The following is a 19,001-nucleotide window of genomic DNA, read 5'->3' on the forward strand; positions in this document are numbered from 1 at the left end:
GTCTTTATATCTATATGTGTGTGTATATACAGTATCTGTACGCCATTTTTGAAGCTGCTGCTGCCTATTGTGCCAGGTGTATTACCTGTGGCCATGAAACCTGTGACTCAGCGCACACACACAATAACATTGAGAAATACACTTTACGTGTGCATTAAAAGCACATCTCTTTAGACATCTCAGTCATCTCACCTCCTGGTCCTTTCTATCATCTGTCCCTCCACCCTCCATGCAGTCAGTAGCACTTTTCTTTATCTGGAAATATACATACTGGCCGGTGACCGTTGAATGCAGCTTTACAGGAATACATTTGCTTATTAAATTGGTGTCTGGGTAATACAAGCACTTTTTTAAAAAAAAAACTTTTTGTGTCACCTCTGTTACCTCATAGATTGTCATCACAGTACATACCTCAGCTGCTGCAGAACCTCATAATATACATATACATATTACCTGCAATATATCATCATAATACACACCTCAAGCTGCTGGTCAACATTATCAGACATGCTTCACCTACTTCAGAGCCTCATAATATGCACCTCAGCTGCTGCAGAACCTCAGAATACACATCAGCTGCCGCAGAACAACATAATACCGCACCTGCTGCCGAACATAATAACACACCTTAGCTGCTGTGGGCTATCCTATTACACAATTCAGTTGCTGCAGAACCTCATTATACAAAACTTTAGCTGCTGCAGAACCTCTTAACACCTCAGCTGCTGCAGAACAACTTAAGAATCATTACATCTGCTGCAGGTCTTCAAAATGCACACCTCAGCTCAGGCTCGGACTGGCCCACAGGATAACAGAGGAATCCTCCAGTGGGCCCCTGTGCAGATCTGGGCCGCCAACTGGATAGTACTTGGCATAATTCACTTGATTTACTCTGTACAGAAAAAAGTAGCATCTCATCATTCTTTAACCAACCTACCTAGATTATTATTATTATTATTATTTAGAGATATATGTACATTTGTGAATGAGGGGAGTGTAATATTTGTATGCAGGTGAAAAGTGGGCCCCTTAAAGTCAATGTTAGGCCCTTGGCACCCCAGTCTGACACTGCCTCAGCAACTGCCCAACCTGGACATACTCACCGCAACTTCTGAAGATACTCATAACACAGACTGCAGACCTTTTTAAAAAAAAACCATGAAACCATTTCCTATTAATCTGTCAATGGATGACAAGAAGTTCATCTTTTCTCTTTAAAATGAGGTCTTGCAGCAGCTGAGATGTGTTTTATAAATCCACAGTTATAGATGTGTTATTATCCTTTCTTGCCATTGGAGGGCGCCAAATCACTTCATTCTCCGACACTGCACTTTCCCATACCACCTGCTGCTGTACATAGCATAGTGAAGCTGGGCTGTCATTCATCCCTGTACCTGTTCTATAAGTGGATAGTCTGATATGTTGGAGAATGAGGAGGAGTCGCAACTATCAATGAATGTAAAACATCCGAGGATTGCCTTATATTGGTTGCCACACACTGATCAAGTCCAGATGCAGTAAGAAGAGCAAAGTGCAGGCAGGTGCTCCAACATTTACAAGCAGGCAAAAGCAAGGAAGCAGCTGAAAATCTAGAAGAAGGCTAAGCAGCGTGGTCTTCATGTTGGGGGTCCCTCTGACCAAACTCTTTGAAAAGTCAAGGCGTGAGTCCCATCCTAATGAGAGATGATGTAGGACCATCTACAAGAAGGCTCATCTGTCAGAGAGAGAGGAGGTGACTACCCCCAGTGCTGCGCTATCTGAGCCCCTTCACAAAGCCTCAGACATGAATGCGTCCAATGACCTGATCTTCATTCATTCCCTCCAGCTCAATGAGACACTGGATTTCAATGAGACCCTGCTGCACAACAACATGAGCATTAAGTTCTGCGAGCAGGTCTTCATTAAGACGGAGGTCTTCTTGACTCTGGGGATTATCAGTCTGCTGGAAAACATCCTGGTCATCCTGGCCATCCTGAAGAACAAGAACCTTCACTCCCCCATGTACTTTTTCCTCTGCAGTTTGGCAGTTGCAGACATGTTGGTCAGCGTCTCGAATGCCTTGGAAACTATTGTAATTGCAGTGCAGAATAAGTATCTAGATATAGGGGACAAGCTGCTGCAGCAGTTGGATGACGTGTTTGATTCCTTGATCTGTATATCTCTTGTAGCTTCAATCTGCAACCTCTTGGTTATTGCCATTGACCGATACATCACCATATTTTACGCTTTACGCTACCATAGCATCATGACGGTCAAAAAAGCCTTAGCGTTGATCATGGTTATCTGGGTGTCCTGCATCATATGCGGTATTGTATTTATTGTCTATTCCGAGAGCAAAACGGTCATTGTGTGTCTCATCACCATGTTCTTCACTATGCTTGTCCTTATGGCCACGATGTACGTCCACATGTTCCTCTTTGCGCGTCTCCACGTAAAGCGGATTGCCGCACTGCCAGTGGATGGCGTGGTGCAGCAGCGGACGTGCATGAAAGGCGCCATCACCATCACCATTCTATTGGGGGTATTTGTCGTGTGTTGGGCGCCGTTTTTCCTCCACCTCATCCTTATCATCTCCTGTCCTGCCAACTCCTACTGTGTCTGCTACGGTGCCTACTTTAACACTTACCTGATCCTCATCATGTGCAACTCTGTCATTGACCCTCTGATCTACGCTTTCCGCAGCCTCGAGATGCGCAAAACTTTCAAGGAGATTATTTGCTGCTATGGGATGAATTTTGGAAAATGTGGCTGAACCCGATGTGTTTCACAATGCTCACTGGTAGCAACACATTAGGCAGAAGTTCATGTTATTCAATGCTGCATTGCTATAGTATACACACAGAATGGGCAGACAGGAGGGAAAATTGGAACTATTGATGAAAACCTAAGTCGTGTGCTCACTCCCAGCCCCTGATAGGTTCCATCCTCAATGTTAGTCGCTATGTATTATTAGGTCACAGCTTGATGTGATTAAACATCCCCTCAAGAATATCTGCTCAGTAGTTAACATCTCAAGGTTCACTTTTTTATCTTACAAAATGGTCATTTTTAATCTATTTTATAGAAAATAAATTAAATAACATTTCCATCTATGAGATAGTAAGTCAGTGCAAAATATATTTGAAGCTTAACTCGGTGTTAAGAGATGTTTAAGATTCAGAGATAAGTTAGGGTGTAAGAAAATAGGTCCACACTTTGACATATTAATCCAGCATAATTAGAAAATATTACAAACAGAGATAATAATTCAGACATTTATATGATATTTGACTCTAAGATAACAAGTAGTTGTCAGATATATCAGATTCTGACATAAGCCATACTGTGAGATAGTATGTCTGATCTGATATTCTAAATAATTACTATGAGATAAAATTGGAGGCTGTGAGATAAGTCAGATATTAAGATAACATTTGACTCCGAGATAATAAGTCCTTGCTGTGCGATATAGCAGGTTCTGAGATAATAAGTCAGATAGTGAGATAATATTTCTGTTCTTTTGATATTTTAAATAAGTTTTATTACCTGATCTAAGATAAATTAATTCTGATATCAGGCTAGATAACTTTTGAGCCTCAGAGATAAAACGTTATATGAAATAATAATATTTTAGAGTTTGAGAAATTAGACCGTGAGAATATAGGTCAGCCCTTTGATAGCCAAAATGAGGGTTATTAGATAATTTTACAGGATTTCAGACAATAAGTCTGTCCTCTGAGGCAGTAAGTCAGTTCTTCAGTTCTTTTGAGTGTCATGAGAAAATAATAAAGTTATCGATGAAGTTATAAGCCAGTGATAATAGAAAATATTGCTGGGTCTGACACAATAACTCAGACAATGAGATAATAATATGGGATCTAAGAAAATAAGTCAGTTATCTGAAAGTGCTAAAATAATGAAACATGATTTTAAATATCTGATTCTAAGAAAATAAGTCATTGCTAATATTTTAGACTCTAGGTTAATAATCAGACTGAGATACTACAGATGCTTCTTACAAAATTAGAAGATCATCAAAAAGTTAATTAAATTTCCGTTCTTCAATACAAAAAGTGAGTCTCATATATTTTATAGAGTCATTACACACAGAGTGATCTATTTCACATGTTTATTTCTGTTAATGATTATGGCTTACAGTCGATGAAAACCCAAAAGTCATTATCTCAGTAAGTTACAATACTTTATAACACCAGCTTGAAAAATGAAGCAAGATGTTGGCCTACTGAAATGTATGTTCAGTTAATGCACTCAATACTTGGTCGGGGATTCTTTTGCATCAATTACTGCATGAATGCGGCGTGGCATGGAGACGATCAGCCTGTGGCACTGCTGAGGTGTTATGGAAGCCCAGGTTGCTTTGATAGCAGCCTTCAGCTCCTCTGCATTGTTGGGTCTGGTGTCTCTCATCTTCCTCTTGACAATACCCCATAGATTCTCTATGGGGTTAATATCAGGCGAGTTTGCAGCCAATCAAGCACTGTGATACTGTTGTTTGTAAACCAGGTATTGGTACTTTTCGCAGTGTGGACAAGTCCTGCTGGAGAATGAAATGTCTATCTCCAAAAAAGCTTGTTGGCAGAGGGAAGCATGAAGTGCTCTAAAATTTCCTGGTAGATGGCTGCGCTGACTTTGGTCTTGATAACACACAGTGGACCTACACCAGCAGATGACATGGCTCCCCAAACCATCAATGACTGTGGAAACTTCACACTAGACCTCAAGCAGCTTGGATTGTATGCCCCCCCTCTCTTCCTCCAGACTCTGGGACCTTGATTTCCAAAAGAAATGCAAAATTTACTTTTATCTGAAAACAACACCTTGGACCACTGAGCAACAGTCCAGTTCTTTTTCTCCTTGGCCCAGGTAAGACGCTTCTGGCGTTGTCTATTGGTCATGAGTGGCTTGACACAAGGAATGCGACACTTGTAGCCCATGTCCTGGATAGGTCTGTGTGTGGTGGCTCTTGAAGCAATGACTCCAGCAGCAGTCCACTCCTTTGAATGGCCTTCACTTGACAATCCTTTCAAGGCCGCAGTTATCCTGGTTGCTTGTGCACCTTTTTCTACCACACTTTTTCCTTCCACTCATCTGTCCATTAATATGTATGCTTGGATACAGCATTCTGAGAACAGCCAGCTTATTTAGCAATAACCTTTTGTGGCATACCCTCCTTGTGGAGTGTGTCAATGACTGCCTTCTGGACATCTGTCAAGTCAGCAGTCTTCCCCATGATTGTGGAGCCTACTGAAACTAAGGGACCTTTTTAAATGATTAGGAAGCCTTTGCAGGTGTTTTTTTTGTTAATTACTCTAATTTACTGGGATAATGACTTTTGGGTTTTCATTGGCTGTAAGCCATAATCATCAACATTAACAGAAATAAACACGTGAAATAGATCACTATGTTTGTAATGACTCTATATAATATACGAATTTCACTTTTTCTATTGAAGTACTGAAATAAATTTACTTTTTGATGACATTCTAATTTTGTGAGAAGCACCTGTATTTCAGTACTTTATATTGATTTTGATATATTAAATCAGATCGGTGCATTGAGATATTTGACTCAGATGTTAACTCAGTGCTATGATGTAATATTTAAGTCTTTGAGATAATAAGTCAGACTCGGATAATACTTAAGAGCTTTAATATATTAAGTCAGCGCTCTAAGACAATATTGCTAGATCCAATACAATAATATAAAGATATGATAGGGATCAGTTTCTAAACTATTATCTCATAGCTCCGGCTTATCATACACTGGGATAATACATCAGTGCTTCTAGATAATGTAGAAGGGCTCTGAGGTAACAAGTCAGTTCTGTGAGGTAATACCTCAGGATTGCTTTCCAGTATTGGTCAAAGAATTGAAAAATTAATTTCTAGTGCCTTTAGTTATATATTTCACTGTCCTGGGATTTTCGGCACTTTAGCTGCAATGTAGTATTTAATGTAATTATTTAAAGGGGACTACCACCTTTAATTTCTTAAATGATACATCATAGAGAGTTTGAACCCAAAGTGAAGGAAAGAGGGCAAAGTAGGCAAAAATTTAACAAATATTCAAAAATATTTATTTTTGCCTCTTTATTCTGGCCCCTTAGATGAGCCTCACACTTGCCTCCATGATAGATATTGCTTACGTCACCACATCCACCAGAAAAATATGTTTACAGGGGAATTTCCTGTAAGCAATCTTCAGCCAGATTTGCTCAATATTAGTGGTTGCTCGGCCATGGATTATTTGAAGTTTTATGTTGACTTGTCATGTACACGACCCCCAAAGTGCACTTTCCATTTTGCTATAATTTGGGTTTTTGATGGAATTTCCAATCAAGCTCTTAAAGGGTCCAGCCATCAAATGGCCCAACGTCAGCAAAGGAGAGTGTTTTGATTTCTGTGGCATATTAGGTAAATTCCCCTTTAAAGTTTTTTTCTTTCCATTACAGTTCAGTGATGCATGAATGAAACTAATTTTGAGGGATAATTACTACTGAATACTCTCAAGGTACACTAATCAAAGAGAGCAGGAACACAATAAAAAGCAGAATTTATCAAGAGGAGGGAAATCTTATTTCAATTATCCCTACAAATGTAGAGTCTCTGATCACTGGAAATATGGCATTGAGAATTTATTACTGGGGCGGGATAGGGGGGGGAATTTCTGCACTCATTGCCAAAAATTGTGTAGCCTTTCCCTAGGTTGATAACAGGGAACAATATACTGCACTCTCATAAATTTGAATTTAGCATCCCTTTAAGAAATATTTCTTCTGTCTAAGAGACAGAATGCCTTTTCGTAAACCTTTTGCAGACTGTTTCTTAGATAGTTAACCCGTCACCCTCCCGAATTCCACTTATCTAAAGAATCTCAATCCTATTCATCAAGCAAAGACTGAATCGCTGGAGACATCTTTCCCTGGTGATTGCATATTATCATGCCTGTAGTATCTGGCGAGTCAGCACTTATAAACTACTTGTAAGACTGATGTACAACTCAAATATTTATAAGGCAGGATTACCAATGCAAAAGTGCCTGAAACGGGAAAGCAGAGGGATCGGTCTGTGAGCCGCTAATTACACACAATAGAGGTGACCTGAGATGGATCCGAAACACTAATATATACATTATACATACAGTATATGGGAATAACATTTTATGCTGAAGCCTATACATCTTTAACTAAGGTTCTTGGAAGACATCACCATCCGGCAAAGTATAAAAAATTCTTCTGTATGAATGGAGACAGGGAACTACATGTAGGCTGTAAAAACCTCTCACACCTTCATGGACTTGTCAAGAAAAAGCCTTGCAAATATATTGCTGGGTTGGATAGTTCTTTGGAAGTAATGTGTCGTCTGTATCCAGCTCAAGGTGCCAATTGACCGTAGGACTAAAAGTCTAACCAGGGGTTAAACTGAAGGATTTTTGGCCAAAGAGACTCATCTCTTTCCTAATGAAAGAGAAGTCCATGGAGTGAATTAAGTGGATGATTATCAAAATAGCACAGTGTTCATGAAAGTGTCCTACAAGCTTTGTCCACCTACAGATTAAATCATAATCTACAAACTTGTATTGAAATTGAGGACTCTAAAGAAAGTTATGGATAAGTAGACTCCAAAACTAAAGAAACCTTCAGAAAAAAAGTGATGGAGGCAAGAGAGGGAGGTGAAGAAACCCAAAGTTTCAACAAAGTGATATACCTTATCGTCAGCTGTTTAATGCACTATAGTAAGTAGATGAATTCTGGACTAAATGCAAGAGTGGACCTTTTACAGCCAGGAGAACCAGCATCTACTACTGCCACCCAATTCAACTTTGGAAATGTTGGCTTTTTTTTTTCTCAACATGGCTTCTGGACTAAAAATTGTAATATTTTGCTAAATGACAAGGAAAGAAGAAACAGGATAAATACGTGTATATTTATGTTTACAATAAAAAGGACAAAGCCAATTAAATTGATTATATATATTTATGGATATATGTATATGCACATTTGTAACATGCATCAACGCACCACGTCTTAACATTTCCTTAAAGGAATTAATCACAGCTTCTGCCGTAATTCGTGCTTTGCAGAACAAAAAGAATGTAAAAAGCTGCACTTCATATCCTTACCACTAGGCGGAGCTTTAATGAAATGTACTACATGTCTCCGAATGAAAGCACTTTGTTCCCATTGTGGTCCTTAATATCTCAACAGCACAACATGTGGTCACGCATGGTATTACAGGTAAAAGAAACGAATGTTTTCAGTACTTGGAGCCGCCATTATGAACAATAGAAAAGCACATATTTAGTGCTAATAATGTATAATATTCCTATTAACACTAATAGGAAATCCTTGAGGTCCTTAAGTCATCTACATTCAGCAAAGATGGTTTTGTCATTTTGTTTAGCCATTTCCTTTGATTTGGTCCATTGAAATTATCAACAATGGGGTTGTACAGTGTTAAAAAAAATGGCAGTTTTCATCCAAAAATAGCGCCACCCATATCTACAGGTTGTGCCAGGTATTGTGGCTCAGACACAACTGCATCTCACGTAGTTTGATATTATCATCCCAAACTCAGCTCTGTTACATCTGTATATGGAAATATTATTTAGGCAAGGTACTATCAATTCCAGGGTTAATTGCCAATTTGGTGAATTAGATGAAGGTTGAATACCTTTTGAAATCTTGTTATCAAACTGAATATCTGCAACACAGAGCATTTTTAGCAGATGTGTTTTTGTATGTAAATTGAGCCAAAATGTAATAATTGAACAGTCTGAAGTCTATATAATACTAGTACATTCGGCAGACTCAATACAGATAACTGTCTATTGTTCCTGTAAGTGTAATGTCAGTGACGACGAGTGGAAATGTGGAAGTCTTTACCCTGATAATTGGTGCACAAAAAAACTGAAGATCCTATTTTAAAACATGAGATCCTTTGAAGTCTGTTCATTAAAGCAATTTGTATCTAATTACAGGTAAAATGCTGTTTAAAAGCTTTTCCCCTGTTATGTCTGTCACATTACAGAATTTTCTAGCAAGTTATTTTTTTATTTTTCATCGCTGTTCCATCTGGTTTGAATGATCATTTAAAGTTTAGGACCTGTTTTTAGTTTTTTTTAAAAATATATATAAACTTCTGTTTTACAAGGATGGACAAAATCTTAGTTTATCTTTATCTTGGCTCCTCATGGGCGGGGCAAACCTTTCTTAAGGATCAACCAGCAGTGTTGGCAAGCAAAAGGGGAAAAAGAAGGTCAAGATGGAAAAAGGGGTTAAAAAACATCAAGGAGACCCTGTTTTGACTACAAGCTCCTGTGACCTCTCATCTCTATGTACATACTTGTCTATATGTGTTTTGTTTAAAATATTTTCTTGCGTAATTGTAAATGTCTGTATCGTGAGCCACAGAAGCCTTTTTTATATCGCAACAGTATTGTTAAAAAAGAGATTAATGTTCCTTGAGTAAATCTCTACATTCTCAGGAGGATTACATTCAGGAGCCTTGTACATGACCCCCTGTAGCATCCGGCGTGTGTTATGTATGTGATCCATGTATGAAGCACATGTGAGCTTTTCCATAAAGTCACCATTCTTTTAACCAGTCTATTGTTACATTTGTCAATGTTTCCTCAAATTGCAAAGTTTAGAAAAAGATGAAAAATGGAATGAGTGGGCAAAAAATGATTAATCACTTTGATTTTTCAAGCAAAGATTGGTACCAACAGGAATCAGTGTTGCATATCAGGAACCAGCTGACAACTTGAGCCTTGGAGTCCTTGAGATTTGTGAAAAAATGACAGAGAAACATTGTGAATGACAAAGACAGACCGTTTTCTGCCTTTTGTCCTTATAGACAGATCATTCCTTTCAGATTCAATTTGTTGCAGCAATCAGTTTGTTGGTGCAGCTTTCCCACTCGGCATCTATGGCAAAATGTCAAAGCTTATTTTAAATTAAAGGGGGCATTACTAGTGTGAGACATGTAATGACTGACAGTATACAATCTGCTTTCCTGATCTACGTGTCTCACACTGGTAATGCCCTCTTTCATTTAAAATAAGTTCTGGAGACAGATTCTCAGGGAGATCTATGTCCTGCCCATAGATCTTAACAGCTCATTTACATATTAAGAAAAACATGGGGATTTCTCAGGGATAAGACATCGGATCGCAGATATCAAGGTATCCTTTTAGTCAACTTTCTATGACCTACATGCCCATATAGACATCATGGGAGGGTCGATCTTACTGACAGATTCCATAGTATTTGGGTATTTGACAAGATATGGCTGGCGCTGCCTCCATTCAGAGACTCGTAGCTGTTGTCATCACACAGAAAATCAGGGGAAAAAGCACCAGGTAATGTAAACAGAAAAAACCTTGCAGTCTCTATTTTTGGGTTTGCTGATGGTGTGCGGTCTGTGCAGTATCTTGAGCCATTACTCTGAATCGTATCCTCCTTTCTCTAATGTAAGTCGCAGCATTCCAGTTCAGAGATCAGCAGCAAAGAACAGAATACAAAGCTACAGCACGGCAAAATCATTACTTCTAAATCGAGCCCTGACATTGAGCTAATTCTCTAGAACTTTTCATGCCCATGCATTTTCAGAAAAGCAGAGTCGTTTTCCACAGTGTCAGAGCGGACAATAGGTTTTTGCTGCAGCTTCACAGATAGCAAAAAAACAAAAACAAGAAACAAGCATGCTCAAATAGTCAAAATAATACAAAATATTATTGCCATTTATGTAAAGGGCATTTTCAGCTTAAGTATATTATTCATCTGTTATTGTCTTAGTTCCTTCCCAGGGTCCACTTTATACAAAGTGTTCGTGAAATTACTGCTGACAACCAGACTTTATATCATGCCAGAGAGGTTGTCACAGCCCTGATATCACTAGAGGTGAGTGGATCAGGCAAAATTCGAATTTGCCAGGGGGGGCGGAATTCCCCTGGCAATTCAATTCACAGAAAAGTTCTTCTGTAAATGAATGTCTCTTGCTATGACTTTACTATGACCTCACTATGAAAAGCAGTTGCCACGAAGGACAATAAAGATGTAGTAGTCCAAAATACTCGTAAATAATGAAAATATTTTATTATTTAAAAAATTCATAAGGGACAATAGTCAGAACAACACAGGAAAAAGACATGAGGGAATGATGGAAAATGTGTAAAATATGCTGTTGTAAGATAAAGGGCGCAAAACCCCACTGAAGACCAGCTGCAGAGGCTGAGTTACAAATTATCAAGATGTAATTATATTAACAATATTATGCCAGTATCTAGGGTTACAATAAATAAAAGAACGCTGTTCACATCACATATATATATAAGTAGTTGCAAGTATATAATTTTAGTATATGGACAGATGTGTTAAGTTACCTGTAGACAATAACGGGCTCTGCCTCTAGAGGTGGTCCAGGGAGGTGTGCGCACCCACCCCAATGCGCGTTTCGGCCTTTGCCTTCATCAGGGGGCACATGCACACTCTCTCTCATGCAGTCTTTTATAATGTCCATCCTTAATTATTAGCCTGTGTGGAGGAAGCCGTGCTAATATAAAAGGCACTCCCACCGGCAATGACGTGCACATTACCCTGAGAACCCAAACAAAGGCAGGCTTGCATATCATTGTTAGCCTGTGTATAGGGAGGGCCGGAAGAACCCTGTGTAGACACTGAAAAACTGGGAGGAGGCAAGGCCACACAGACAGCGCACGCGTACAGATGAGAGGTCGACTCCTGAGAGCACAGAGTTAACCATGATGCTCATATATGGGCAGCTAGGTCTTCACATAATTCTACAATAAATATTAATTAGTATTATTAGGGCAGCGCGCTCGTCACTACCGGGGGGTGTGTCCTCTAGACGAGTCGGCTCCCTACACACAGGCTAACAATGATATGCAAGCATGGCTTTGTTTCGGTTACCAGGGTCATTGCCAGTGGGTGTGCCTTTTACATCAGCATTATTGTCTGCAGGTAACTTAACACATATGTCCATATACTAAAATTATATACAACTACTTATATATATGTGATGTGAACAGCGTTCTTTTATTTATTGTTACCCTGTATACTGGCTTAATATTATTAATATAATTATATCTTAATAATTTGCAACTCAGCCTCTGCAGCTGGTCTTCAGTGGGTGTTGCGCCCTTTATCTTACAGCAGCATATTTTGCACATTTTTCCATCATTCCTTCATGTCTTTTTCCTGTGTTGTTCTAACTATTGTCCCTTATGAATTTTTTTAATAATAAAATATTTTCATTATTTACGACTATTTTGGACTAGTACATCTTTATTGTCCTTCGTGACAACGGCTTTTCTTGATTATATTTTGGCGTGTCAAGCACTATGATCCCTCACACTAATTGCGCTTTGCTACAATTGTAATGAAATATATCATGTGTGTGTGTTGGTTGAATATCTTGTGTCTATGACCTTACTGTGACTATTACTTACTCTTGAGTCTCTACAAATTCTAGAGACTATATAATAAAGTATGATGCCAACAAAAGTGCCCCCAAACATAGTATGATACCCCCACAGTGAATTCCCCCACAGAACCCTCCGCAAGCTCTGTATAATGACCTTATGTTACATCACTCCAGGAAGGGTTGGTGACCCCATCACAGTGTGATTCCCCAACTGTAATCTCCACACAGTATAATGGACCACACAAAGTCATCCACACAGTATAATGAGCACCACATAGTCCTCTATACTTTATAATGGGCCTTGTAATGCCTTCCATATAGACTAATGGCCCCACATACTCCTCTATACAATATACATGGGTCCTGCATTGTCATCCATGCAGTATGTTGACCCGACATGGTGTTCTATAAAGTATATTGACCCCACATAGTCCTCCATACAGAATAATGGCCCCACATAGTCCTCCATACCATATAATGCACTTACATAGTCCTCCATACAGTGTAAGAAAATGCAGTTTCAACCAGATGAGTCACTGTGAGTAACTGAATGGACAGAGAAGTAAGCAGAGTATAAGTATATTTTTTACCTTTGGATAGCCCGCGGATGTCATTCTGGTGAACCTGCATGGAAGGGAATTACAAAAATTCTGCGTTTTGAAGAAACAGGATTTTTATATTACAGCAGAATCCAATTCCACTAAAATATATTCTCAACTCTTCTAATATTATAATATATTCTCATATAGTTACATTGTGATCTGACATGAGAGTCCAACTCAAGAGCTATTCATCTATTACTGCTCACAATCAGCCTCTATATCATGTCTGACAGGTTGTCACTGCCGTGCCCTGGTTAGGCCGGTTTCACACTAGCGCATTTTCAGCGCGTGCACGGCCGGGGGTAGCTCCGCCCCCGATCCGGCTCTCTGCCCGGCGTGCCCGCCCCTTCCTTGTAGCGCCGCCTCCTAGCGGACAGCGGCGCCTGCGATCGGCGCACCCTATCTTTAGCATAGGGTGCGCCGATCGTGCGCAGGCCGTGCGCTAGTTGCGCTTTGACCTGCGCTGCGCACTTTTGACGGTGCGCCGTGCGCGCCAAAATCAAACTTTTCGGATTTTGGCGCGCACGGCGCACCGTCAAAAGTGCGCAGCGCAGGTCAAAGCGCAACTAGCGCACGGCCTGCACACGATCGGCGCACCCTATGCTAAAGATAGGGTGCGCCGATCGCAGGCGCCGCTGTCTGCTAGGAGGCGGCGCTACAAGGAAGGGGCGGGCACGCCGGGCAGAGAGCCGGATCGGGGGCGGAGCTACCCCCGGCCGTGCGCGCGTTGAAAATGCGCTAGTGTGAAACCGGCCTTACTGACATCATTGTTGTGATATGATATAATTGTGATATGATATAATGGTAATATACTTAAATTATTATCAAACATTAGGTGCCACTGCCCACACCTTCCCCTACAGTAACATCTATTAGTGCTGACAACCAGACGCTATATCATGTCTCGGAGGTTGTCACAGCCCTGTTTCTTGTTACTGATATTACTAAATATAAGCCTTCAAGCTGTTAGATGTAATTGTATACTTTGTATACCTTGGTATTATCATAGCAATAACACAAGTCATAATGAAAACCAAATAATATCCCCAATCTGGTGTTTTATGTGCCAATTTTGATGAAATGTGCAGAGTAAGTTGAGCTAAATTCTTTAGGAGGCATTTGTCTATTAATGAACTTGCTACATCTTCTATTTGACCTCAAGATTTGAATATTGTATTTTAATGGTAAAAAATTTACCTTAATTTTGAAAATGTAACAAAATTTACCATATTTTTTGCCATAATTTATTATGCACTTTTTCGGCCGCAAATCCTGATAAATTTATCAAGCGCGCTTAGACGAACCCTCATCCACCAGAGCTCTGACCACTTTCAACAAGTTGAATTGCTGGCCGGTACTGGCTTACAATCACCAAAATTCAATAAATTTTTGCCAGGCTAAACGTTGCCCAGACATTTTTCGATATTTCAAGCAGTTTTTACACCAAAAAACTGACATAAATTGCATTTTAAATTGGCAGGGGCCATTGTATTGGAAGGTGTATATAGTTGGACACTTGACCTAGTGCATTTTCAGAAATCCCGTCTGGTTCTATCATTTCACGCATGATGACCAATGGATCCACAATTGCAGGACACAAAGTAATCAGAGGGCTTAAGTATTTTTGGAGATGGCCAAAAGCATTTTAAAAAAAGCCTCATTTATTTTGTGAATGATCATGATGAATGAACAGTGGTGTTAACACACAGGATGCAAGCGGAAATAATTTCATTGTTCATGACGATAAGAGAAATTACTCACGTTTCACCATTTGGCATCTGTTTGTAAATTGTGCTCGGTCTGATGCATTATGGTTTGCTTAAACATTGAGGCCAAGACTCTGTCTGACCTCATCTCCAATCTAGAGCCTTTCCATCATCTTCTAGAGTGACAGCGCAGGGAGAGAAAAATTAAGGGACTGAAGAAATTGCTTGTTTATTGGATTTCTTGTTTTCTTTCCTCCTCTGATAGCCTCAAACTTCTTAAAACACAAAATAAATTGGTTTGATACCTTTCCAGAAAAAAGTCATTTTTGTTAAAAGAACCGTAAATTCTATTCATACTCCCCCTCGTATACCCGCTTGATCATTTCAAGGGTAGTAATTTTCACATTCAGCAAAAAGAAATTTAAATGTAAAAGTGGCTCTATTTTCAAGCATTATGTAGCCAGAGGGCCCCTGTGCATCTTCTTCTCCAGCACACCTATAGAAAAGGGCAGATATGGAGCAGAGACCTTCATTCAACTTCCAATGAGATCTAGGAATAACAGATCAGAAGAGAGAAGTGTTGAACCATTGAACTATTTTCATTATCTCCCTCTTTAACATTGGGTTGAGTGGAGTGGACTCCCATAGCTGAATTTACAGAAGTTATAAAAAGGCAGCCAACCCCCCCAAATTATGTTCAATTGATAGAGATGAGCAGATCAATGTGCAGAGGATCAACTTCAAGCCAAATTTTCAAAAAAATCGTAGGTCCCTGTTAATTTGCACAGTTTGCAATTTGATTCATGAAGGTAGCAAAAAATATATTTCTCTCTCCAGGGCCATACCTTGGGGGGGTGGGGCAGATTTGACATTTGCCCCTAGCACATTCTGCTGATAGAAGGTGCAAAACGCCAGCTCCCAGTATTAAATAGTACTCATGCCTTTCGGGCATGAGTACAATTGAAACCCTGACCACCTACACCTCCGATGTCAGCTGATGTTACTCCTGCATCGCAGAAGATGTGTTTGGCGGCAAGGTGAATATAACAATAGAAAGTATGGGCAAGAGGAGGGATGGTTGAATATGTGAGAAGACAAATGGCCAGGGAGGCTGGAATTGAGTGAGGAGACAGTATGGGCAGGGAGCTGGGAATGTGTGAGGAAACAATATGGGCAGGGAGGGTATATGTGATGGGACAGTATGCACAGGACAGAATGTGTTAGGAAACAGTATGGGTGGTGGGGAGGTGCTGGGAATGTATATGGTGGGGTGGGGCTGGGAAAAAGTATAGGCAAGAGGGATAGGAATGTGTGAGGAGACAGTATGGGCAGGGGAGGCTGAGACTGTGTGGGGAGACCGCATGGGTAGGTTTGCTTGTATTGTGCGAGAAGACAGTATGGGCAGGGGGGCTTGTAATGTGTAAGGAGACAGTACTTTCAGGGGGCTGAGAATGTGTGAGGAGACAGTATATGTGAGAACTGAGAATATGTGAGAACTGTCTCCATACTGATGGATGGGCTGGGAATGTGTGTGAGGATACAATATGGGCAGGAGTGAATGTGTGAGGAGACAGTGTGGGCTGGGAAGAATGTGTTAGGAGATAGTATGGGTGGTGGGATGGGGCTAAGAATGTATAAGGAGAAAGTATGCGCAGAGGGACTGGGAATGTGTGGGAGAAAGTGAGGGCTGGGTATGTGTGAGGTGACAGTGTGGTCATGTGGGCAGAGAATGTGATGAGATATTATGGGCATGGGCAAATATATGAGGAGACAGTATGGGCAGGGGGGGAATGTGTTAGGAGACAGATAATCTACGCGAAAAGGTGAATGTGAGTTTTGGCAGATCCGCTAATCTCTCCTTAGCCAAGTCTTACCAAAATTTTTTTTGCAGTCTTATGGTCACATTTTTTTCTGGAGCTAGAGTGCTGCCTGATCCCAAAAAAAGTGTAGGCAATAAAAAATATCCTTATTTGCTTAGAACATCATTGAGGTATGGTTCTTTTCTTGAATGTCCAGTTATTGTGCTAGATATACCCAACATTATTCAGCAATTAGTGCACCATTGAGAGAGCTAACCAAAACTGAGTGTGAATTCAAGTGGATTCCAGAATGTCAAACCTCGTTTTGACACTATTAAAAGTGAACTGTGCTCAGCAATAATTGTGACATACTTTGATCCAGTTTGGAGCACTGAAATGATAGTGGATGTTAGTCCAGTGAAGCGTGGGGCTATTGTAGCACAATACAAAGCTAACAATCCAGATATGAGAATCATATTTTGCTGTAATGGCTTAACAATTATGGAAACTAAATATTTTCCACCTGAACAGGAGAACTTTGCATCTGAGATGAGTGGATCAGGGTCAACTCAGATTTGCCTGTTTACGTATATTTTCCCAGGAAATTTGATTTGAAGAGAAGTTATTCTATGCTAATTCAGCATTAGCTGTTTTGCTCTGGGTTCTCCCTAGACCCAAGACCATAATAAATATGAGATGTAAAATTAAAAAAAACCTTATATTCACCTTACCAGTCACCTTTTCGTTCCATCCACTCCTCACCATCACCCGTCTGGTCATTGCCGCATCTCCAGGCCTCTTGTAGGGATGTGAACTGTCTTACCCTGTTCCTGCCCTTGAAGACAACAGATGCACTATGGGAATGCGGTTTTATATGTTAAGTAGCATGTGACTAGTGTAATGTATTATCGTGATGTACAGTATATAAAGTGTTAGGGCATAATGTGTAATAATAATATTATAATATTAAAATTATATTATAATATAATATAACATAAGGATAAGCTTAGGACAGCATAGGATACAGAACAGGTTAGCAGGTAGATAGAAAATGGTTAAGTTTAAGATTAGCCCAGTGGGAGCGAGTTCAGTGTCAGTAAGTGAAGTGTGGAGTGGGTTCAAGTTCAGATGGGGTGGTGGGTTGCTAGGGGCAGCAAGTTCCAAACATTCAGGGCAGTGAGCAGACAAATGGAGATCCCTGACACTCAGGCCAGGTACAATGGAGCAGGCCTGGTCTTTTGATATCACAAGGTCGGTGGACATGGAGGTGCAATTCTGAAGAGGACAATGAATCCCTGGGGCTGATGAAGTCAGCAGACTTGGGGGTAGTCCAGAATGAACATATGGCAGAACAGATGAGGAGTAGTGCTAAGGAGGACAGAAGTCTGCATTGCTGTGCCCTATCCCACTTGTATCCACCTGATGAACTTGGACTGATTAGTAAAACATTGGCTGTTTCAACGAACCTGATGTCCCATGCATTGTGTGTGAGGGGCTCCTAAGAATGGAAGTCTAATGATACCCAGGAGGGTTCTGCACAAGCTGTGATATCATGACACTGTGACATTACAGCATGAGCAGTAGCTAACAGAAGATCAAGCAAGAACCAGACGGGTGATGTGGTGGGGCTGGAGAGGGGAGTGGTAAGGTGAACAGAAGGATTTTTTAATGTGTTGATAGACTTTTGCGGATCAGAAAATTGGCAGCCACCAGACACCACTTTGCTCAATCCATGCAAAAGCAGATTTCAAGGAACATTTTGGCAACTGTGGGGTTTTGTAAAATTTGTGCTGAATTCAAATTACTTGCTCATTTCTACATAGCAGATATTTGAGAATTTCCTTCTTTTTCACCAAGGAATTCTTTTCACCATTATTAAAGCTCATTAAGCTCTCTTCATCATGTTTGGAAACCCAAGAACGAAGATATCAGCAAGGATTAAATGGTGGAGTCTATGACTTCAAGACTATGGAATTTATTTATCAAGACAGGTGATTTTCTCAGCAGTCTTGATGATGAGCCATGATGGATCAGACGCACTCCTCTTCATGTATCAGAAGCATCTGATCAGTGGCATGTGTCTCCGTACGCTCCTCATCACAAATTTTTCTCCAGTCCCTGACTAGATTAAGATTCCTGATGTAGAGAACAGGACAGCTTATTATGAATTAAACAAACTGTGGCATCACACCACTGCCACAATCCTGTTCTGTCCCAGTCTCAGAACTGAGAGAAACTAGCGTGAAACCTTAACATTTTTTGCTCAACTCAGAATAACGCCAACATTTTGTGACTTTTAAAAGCAATTTTGGCAGCAATGCTTTCATAGATTGGGGCTGCAAAATTGTTTCCATGCCTGGAAAATACATCAATCATGCTGACTACATTTCTAAACATCCCACAGAAGTAAATCAAACTACCTAATGATCAACTGAATAATATATCAAT

General features: G+C 40.2%; 1 protein-coding gene across 1 annotated transcript; it reads left to right on the forward strand.

Moving 5' to 3' along the window:
- Positions 1–1,412: 1,412 nt before the first annotated feature.
- MC3R (melanocortin 3 receptor) lies at positions 1,413–5,392 on the forward strand. The gene has a single exon (XM_073580661.1). The coding sequence runs from the start codon at positions 1,784–1,786 to the stop codon at positions 2,750–2,752; it is 969 nt and encodes a 322-aa protein (XP_073436762.1). The 5' UTR covers positions 1,413–1,783; the 3' UTR covers positions 2,753–5,392.
- The last annotated feature ends 13,609 nt before the right edge of the window (positions 5,393–19,001 follow it).

Source organism: Dendrobates tinctorius, unplaced genomic scaffold (genome assembly GCF_039654945.1).
Source record: "Dendrobates tinctorius isolate UK_male_01 unplaced genomic scaffold, ASM3965494v1 ptg000065l, whole genome shotgun sequence".
Taxonomy (NCBI): Eukaryota; Metazoa; Chordata; class Amphibia; order Anura; family Dendrobatidae; genus Dendrobates; species Dendrobates tinctorius.

Bases quoted from the DNA above. Each gene is read 5' to 3' on its own strand.
- MC3R (XM_073580661.1), top strand. From the start codon at position 1,784: ATGAATGCGTCCAATGACCTGATCTTCATTCATTCCCTCCAGCTCAAT.